General features: G+C 34.3%; 1 protein-coding gene across 1 annotated transcript; it reads right to left on the reverse strand.

The window, feature by feature from the left end:
* Nucleotides 1–759: 759 nt before the first annotated feature.
* LOC131621101 (subtilisin-like protease Glyma18g48580) lies at nt 760–7,529 on the reverse strand. The gene is made up of 11 exons (XM_058892316.1): nt 7,369–7,529; nt 7,144–7,253; nt 6,952–7,049; nt 6,698–6,862; nt 5,752–5,881; nt 4,264–4,807; nt 3,467–3,570; nt 3,094–3,369; nt 2,889–3,003; nt 2,555–2,768; nt 760–2,468 (listed from the first exon to the last, which is right to left on the reverse strand). Exons 1-11 carry the CDS (start codon nt 7,453–7,455, stop codon nt 1,936–1,938), a joined length of 2,376 nt encoding a protein of 791 aa, XP_058748299.1. The 5' UTR covers nt 7,456–7,529; the 3' UTR covers nt 760–1,935.
* Between the last annotated feature and the right edge of the window lie 297 nt (nt 7,530–7,826).

Consider the following 7,826-nt stretch of genomic DNA (forward strand, 5'->3'; position numbering starts at 1 on the left):
ATTAGAAGGTTTTTTCTTTTCTTTTTTCGCTTGTTCATTTTATTTTCCTTTTTCTCTTCAATTCTATGAATCAGTGAAGCCAATGATGATTACTTGTTTTTAGCAAGTGCCGTCTGAAACAAAAACCGTTTATACGGTGTCTGATGCACACTTTTCACAGTACCAAACTGAGGCTTCAGTAATATTTCCCCCTTTTTATCAATTTTTTCTGCTAAATTATTTTTGATCCAAAGCTTTGTCCAGTCTCTTCAGAATGCATGTTTGATAATAATCAGAATTTTTATTAAATTATAACCAATACTCTTAATTGTGAATCTAGGCCGAAGCAAGCCAAAGGTTTAGAGATATCCTAATTGTTGAAATCAGTGTTTATTTGAGAATTTTATTATTTTGATTTCTTACCAACATTAATTATTTAATGAGTAAGGTTATTTTGATTTACTTGAAGCAGAACAATGAAAGATCGTTGGAGGATTGAAACTTGAAAATGAGGTGAAATGAATATTGTTTTTGTTTTCATTTCTGAGTTGATTGAACGAAGCAATAGTGTGTTTTCTCATTTCTACCTTAGAAGTAAACCTTTGAGTTACCATCATTTAATCGGGATCAAGCGGGTCCATTGATATTCTAACATGGTAATGATGGATTCATGGATCCATGAACTCTTTGTTTTTATAAATTATAGAAAAAGCTCGCCATTTTCAACCTCGTACCAAACATCCGATGGCCTTGATACATGTATTTCCTCCTTCCTTTGATATACTCTTTGTATAATTTTGTGTTAGACAATGATTTTATTTAGATAGTTGCAAGAATGGTAATGTGGTTGAACAGAGAGATACGAGTTATGACTTGTATATTCGGTAGTAATGATTTTAGTTTCTCCCCTAGTAGTCCATCTTATCTTTGAAACACACCATCTCCAAATCTTTAGATTCATCCTACTTCTCCCATCTTTATCCCTAGCCGAGTTGAAATCTCTAACCACACACCATCTCCTAATCCACTTTGACATTAATATCATCTCCCAAAACACTTTACTTTCAATCTGAGTCCCAATGAAGAAATTCATATTGAAAATGTGATAGAGGAAGCTAAAGTATACTCTTGGAAATGGCTTAAGAAAAAATCAAAGTTGATTAAGGATGATTTATGTTGGGTCCAATTTCTCGAGGTCAGAATCGGTGTTTGGTTGAAGCTTGCATGACAGGATGGTTTATTTTTGAAGTGCCTCTATAATAGCTGGCATGTGCTGCATTTGATTCCTTTTATCAGGTCACAGGTTTCTGGTTTCTTTTTGCAGCCGCGGGTGCTACGTTTTGGTGCCGCTGCTGTGGTTTCAGTGTTCCTGTCGGCGAATTTCTTCTGCTGTGTTTCCTTCTGTTTGCACTGCTTGTATGCTTTGTGCCTTCATCCTGTTGGAGCTTGCCGAGTCCTATGCATTTTGTGAGGACGTTTGGTGGATTGTATGTGGTGGTTGTTGGTTTGCAGTTGTTTGTTAGAATATGTGTTGGGTGTTATTTGTTTGTATTTAGGTACGGCTTGGTTGCTGTCAAACCTGTGTATTTGGTGCTCATTCCCAGCATATCTTGTGCTGCTATGAGCAATTTATATAATAGTTCTTTTTGCTGCTTAAAAAAGCTCATACATCACATTTCGCATACACATTGCCACATAACACCACTTTTGTTCTAGCACCATATCCAAACAAACCCCATACATTATTAGTAAAGTGCCTATTACAAACATAACTCCACCATTTTGTCAAAAAAAAAAAAAAACATAACTCCACCATAACATTTGTTCAATACAATACAGTTAACATTCCAATACTAAATAAACACAATCTACCTTACCAACCTAATAACAATACACAACAATAACACATAATCTTAAAAACAGGAACACAATGTTCTTCATAAGAGTTTTCTAACCTTACAGAATCACAATAGGACTAGTCACCATATGGTTACCATTTGTCCATCTCAAGTTCCCAAATACTGGAAAACCACTAGGAGGCACACCTGTTACTTCAAGAATCACCTGAAATGTTTTCATTTCTCCAATTTTTGTAAAAGTTAAAGAACTTGGTTGAACATAAACCTTAACCTCTTCAGGATGTTGAGCTTGAGCAATATATGTGCTTGGAGAACCAACATTCGTAACAGTACGAGTGATGTTTATGGTGTTTAATCCTCGGTTATATACCGTGATTGAAGGATAGTTGAGATTTTCAATGTTGTAATATTCAGGACAAGTGAACGAGGTTTCGTTAAAGAATTTTAGTATATTTTGACTGTGAGTAGAAGCACATATGAAGTTCAAGTAATCTGTTGTGTTTAGATCATAAACAAGACCAGGATCCATTGCGAGGTTAGGTTGAATATGTCCAGAGCCATATTCAAATGGAGTTGATATGTTATTGAATGCGTCACGAATTGGTTGATTGGTGTTATCGAGCGTGGTTGCTGCAAAAAAACATTGTTTTTAGTAAGAAAATTTGAAACATTTTACATAGAAGTAGCACAACATTTTATTTTTCGTGGAATCGTACCAGTAGTCATGATGGCTGATTTGATAGCGGCTGGACTCCAAGTAGGATGAAGTGTTTTGAGAAGACCGACAATGCCAGCAACATGAGGACAAGACATGGAGGTTCCTTGTTGAATATTGTAAGGAGTTCGACGTGGATCGGAAGGTAGATTAGATGGACTGGTGCCTAGTGAGTATGCAGCTAATATGTTCACTCCAGGAGCAGTTATGTCAGGCTGAAACAGAAAAAAAAAATCGCAATCACAAAATGAATGAAGGTGAGTACTCATCGAATGTAGGATTTAAAAAATAGACGATCATTCGAGGAGCATTGCTAGTTATAAATGTTTGCAGACCTTGAGTATCAATGGCTGCACTGCACTAGGACCCCTAGATGAAAATCCAGCCATAATTGGAGCTGGCTTTAATCCGGTATATGTTGTTGAAGCCGACATGTAAGCAAGCATTCTCCTGCAGTATAATTTAAATCAACAAAGAGTTCTTCGTTCACTGCAAGCATTTTTTCATTGTAACGACGTAAAAAGTTTCGTATGTGTTTACCTGGTAACGTTATTGTCGGTACCACCTTTTCCAAACCATTCGCGTTCATCAATATCGTCATCCTGATTAGCGTCCATACTTGCACCAGGTAAAGGATGAGGCTCAGCTAGAAGTATACTTCCACTTTTCTCATCATTGATCACAAAAACTGCTATTGCCCCTGCAAGAGCAGCTTCAAAGCCTTGAGCAATAGACGTTGTTTCGGCTAGTCGAGTGCAGACTAATATCTTCCCCTTTACTTTGGTAGGATCAAGTGTTCTAGGCTTGCAATAACGACTGCGATAACATACACAAGTTGTAACAGAAATCCATACAAAACAATGGAAAAAAATATTGTAACTATTTGAAACAAGTTTATGGAATATGTTCTTACGCATCTTGAATTGTTGCATTAAGAAATCTAGCATCGATAGAATGAATCATTGGATATACTTTCTGTGTTGGACCTGATGGCAAGCCTTTACTAAGACTTGCACCCTGAAATTAAATCCAACAAAATATAATGGGAAGAGAGTCTGCATAAATGTTTCTTAAACTTTCCTCCTACCAATATAGAATATAATTGTAGTTAATGGTGAGAAACAGACATGCCCCTGCCAAAACCTGAAAAATCGGGGTGAAGGGGGAAAAGTAGAGGGGCAGGCCAGGAACCATGGCTCAGCCTGCCAAACAATAGGGCGGGACGATCTCAGCCGGCTCAGAACCTTGGCCCAGCCTACAAAAAAAGGGGCAAGACAGTCTCAGCCGATCGGAAGCGTTGACTCGGCTGGCCATAAACAAAGAAGGCGGACTTGTCGGGCCCTGCACCCCCAAAGCCTAAAAGAGGCAAAATGTCATGCCCACTTCTCCAAAAACCATAAAAAAATGAGGCGGCGGAGCGGATCGGAAACCTTGGTTCAACACCAAAAAGACGGGGCGACACAATCTCGGTGGACCAGAAACCCTGCCTCAACCCTCCATAAAACGGAGAAGGCAGACCCAACAAATCATGCACCTCTAATGCCTAAAAGTGACAAAATGTTATGCCCGTTTCGTTTAGGCACTTGCCCGCCAAAAAATGGAGCGATACAGGCTAAGGTCGAAAACCTTGGTTTGGCCCGCTAAGACGGGATGTCTCCCTCTTGCCACTTGTAATAATAATTAACCGAGAAAAACATGATACATTGATACCTTAATATATTGCTTGCCACCAATAGAAATCTGACTGACAAACTCCCTATCAATTGTACTAGCCGCCACAGTAAAAGACCAAGGAGCAACATTCGTAACAGTCCTTGGACCAGGCCCATCATTCCCAGCAGAACAAACAACAACAACATTCTTCGCAACCGCATGAAACGCCCCAATCGAAATCCCATCCGTAAAGAAAGCTTCAACATAAGGATTAGAACCACCCAACGAAGTCGAAATCACATCAACACCATCATTTATAGCATGATCAAACGCTTCTAGAATATCAGCTTCATGACATCCAGCTACATCAGTTTTTGACCAACACACTTTGTAGGATGCCACACGTGCTCTAGGGGATCCACCTTTTGCAGTGCCATTGCCATTGCCGAATATTGTTACGTCAGGTGAAAAGTTACCTGCGGCTGTTGATAAGGTGTGTGTTCCATGGCCAATGAAGTCACGTGCTGTGAGGTTTGCAGGGTTGAGATTTCCATATCTTGCTTCGTAGTTTTTGCTGAATATTCTTGCTCCAATTAGCTTTCTACAATTTGTCACCCAATTAGCTTTTTATATTTTGTCACGTAACATAGGAGTTGAGAAATAGACTTAAAATATGCAATTTTTTATCTAGTAATTTTTATATCTAGGGAACCACATGTGAACTCTTAAAGATAATTAAGTGGAACTTGGCGAGTTTGAATAGGCGCCCTTATATTTTTTGTATAATTATTAATTGAGTTGATTTAATTAAATTTTTTATCTAATAATTTAATTGTTGAAATGTCACTCGTAAAAGATTAATAAATAAGATATTACGGGTTGAAATTCGCGCTTCAGCAATCTGATATTTCTGCATAACTATCAGCTGAGTTGATTTAATAAAGGGAAAATTACACTCAATTTTCTGAGGTTTGTTACAATAACACCGACATCTTTCTAGTTTTAAAATATGCATCTTTCTAAGTATACATATACCAACGGAAATTTTTAGGGTTTAGGAAATTTTTACTGACAGACCAAAAATCATAAGTGAATGTTATCTATATCTACGATTTTTTATTGTCACTAATATTTACAGGAGATCATGTTGGTGTCATTTTTATAGACCTCAAGAAGATCGGGGCATACTTTAAAATTAGAAAAAATTTGAGAGATATAGTTTCATTTTAATAGACACATGGAGATGATTGTAATTTCCTTTTAATAAATAATTTATATAATAAAATAAAATAATAGTAGACTAGTAGTAAACATTGATGGATTGTAGTACAGTATCTAATGTTTATGATAGGTAGAGAAATGATTTAGAAAACGACAACACTTAAACAGTACTATGAATTTAATTGTGAACGTGAATTTTAGTTCAATAATTTCCTTCATTGCTGGAAAAAGGGAAACATATTTATTTATGCAATGCTGTTGATGTACTTTAGAGTAAGAAAAAAAATGATGGCGCTGTAGAATGAAATAAGTGAAGAAAATGACCTGTTGCAGAATGTTGTTGCATTTGAAGAAGTAATAAAATGATCAATCTCACAGACCCCATTCCCACGCCACTTTGGTGGCACTGGACCGTAGCCGATACCGCTGAAGCTCTCATGTTCTGGCCAAACACCTGTTCAACAACAAACCACCATCAACCATGTACCATCTATCTAACTTAATTATCATATATCAGTTAAACTAATCCACTTATCCAAATTAGAAAAAATAAATATTTTAAAGTTGTAGTTAATTATATAGCTTAATTGTGAAAGATTTTTTGTTTAATTGAATTAGTTATATATTTTAATATTTACAAAAATAATATGTATTTAAATATCTCTCTCCACTGTTTTAAAATATACATGCCATTGAATTTTATTGACTTGTCAACTTAATTTTATGATATTATAAAATTTAATTGATAAATTACTTAACACATAAATATCATATCTCTCTTTCACATTTATATTTTCTACCTTTTAAGAAAACTAGGTTTAGATGATTTTTTATTATAAACAAAAATGTATTAATTAATGTATAAAATCCATAACATCAAATTTAAATTTCATAGGATAATAAAAAATATTAAATTTTAAAAAATGGTGATACAAATATTTACATATTATCCATTAATATAATTATTACACTGGAATTCAAACTCAAATACTTATGAAATTTGAGTAAATCAATTAAATTCTCTCTTCAACAGATAAATTGTATCAAAAGAAATATAATTAGACTCAAATTTAATATTTTTAAAAATATTTTATTTTAACGTCTAAATCAATCTCCATGCTCTTGGAGATGAAGAAAGTAATATCTACATATTCATATGTAAATATTAGTGTAATAAGAAGCTAAGCAAAACAAAAAAAAAAAGAAAAGAAAAGAAAACAACCATACATTAATATGAAGAATTTTTTATTTGATCAACAGTATTATTTACCTGAATCTAAATTAGCAATGATAGAATCTTCTCCAAATCTTGCCTTCCACCAAGCAGAATCAAGTAAAATTCCTCCATCTTTTTCCAATCCAAGAAAATCCCATGACCTTGTAGTATGCAACTTATATTCTTTGCTCAAGAAAACAGAAACCACATTCGAGTTCTCTACACCAACAAAAACATGAGTCAAACAAATAATGTCTTAAAAAGCAACTATAAAAATCCATGACAAAAAACATAACCATATTACTCACTTTTAATCTTTGATGCCTCTTCATCTTCAAGCAATGCAGCAAATCCATTTATGTGCTTATTGTAAGAATACATAACTGCTTCCTTTGCCTTCTCATGGCTGTTTCAAAAACACAACATTTTTATTACTAAATTTCTCAAAATATGTAACATAAATAAATTCATAGATTATGTTTATAAATAAATATATATACCTTCCTAAGATTGAAGCAAGTAAATCATAATGTGAATTGGTGGCTGAATCAAGATCATCAAGAGAAGGATTTGGACCATGAGAATGTCCTCCCAAGTATACAATATAAGTCTACAAGAAGAGAAAATAATTATGAAAATATATATTTTGTTGTCATGAAAAAAACTTGTTTTTATTTAAAAAAAACATGTGAATATTATTATGAAGGGATTAAGGACATGCTTACCTTTTTAAGGGCATGAGTGTGTTCTTGGAAGAGAATGCAAAGAATGAATGATAATAAAAAAAGTTGGGAGGGAGAAGATGATGTCATTTTTCTTTAGGGTTCTGAAAATGTTTATAATGTCTACTGCTTATATAATAGATTTATTGGTTTTTGGATTCCAATTTGATTGCTCTTTGCCAACTTTTTCCTCATAAATATTTGAGGCACCTTCTAGCTAGGGTGCATTACCATCATAAACACAACTAAAAAGTACTTAAAATGATTACAAGTTGCGATCATGAAAATTGATTCACATTGTTAGGCCAACATTTTATTTGGTTTACTACATGTTTACTCCACAATAGGAAAATTTGTTCATGTATGGTTCAATGAATTTAAAGGTTTAAGTTAAGATATGAATTGGGTTATTTAAAAATTAACAAGAAAACTAGAAGTTTTTTAAAGTTAATTAATATTTA

The sequence above is a fragment of the Vicia villosa genome, linkage group LG7 (genome assembly GCF_029867415.1).
Source record: "Vicia villosa cultivar HV-30 ecotype Madison, WI linkage group LG7, Vvil1.0, whole genome shotgun sequence".
In the NCBI taxonomy this organism is placed as follows: domain Eukaryota; kingdom Viridiplantae; phylum Streptophyta; class Magnoliopsida; order Fabales; family Fabaceae; genus Vicia; species Vicia villosa.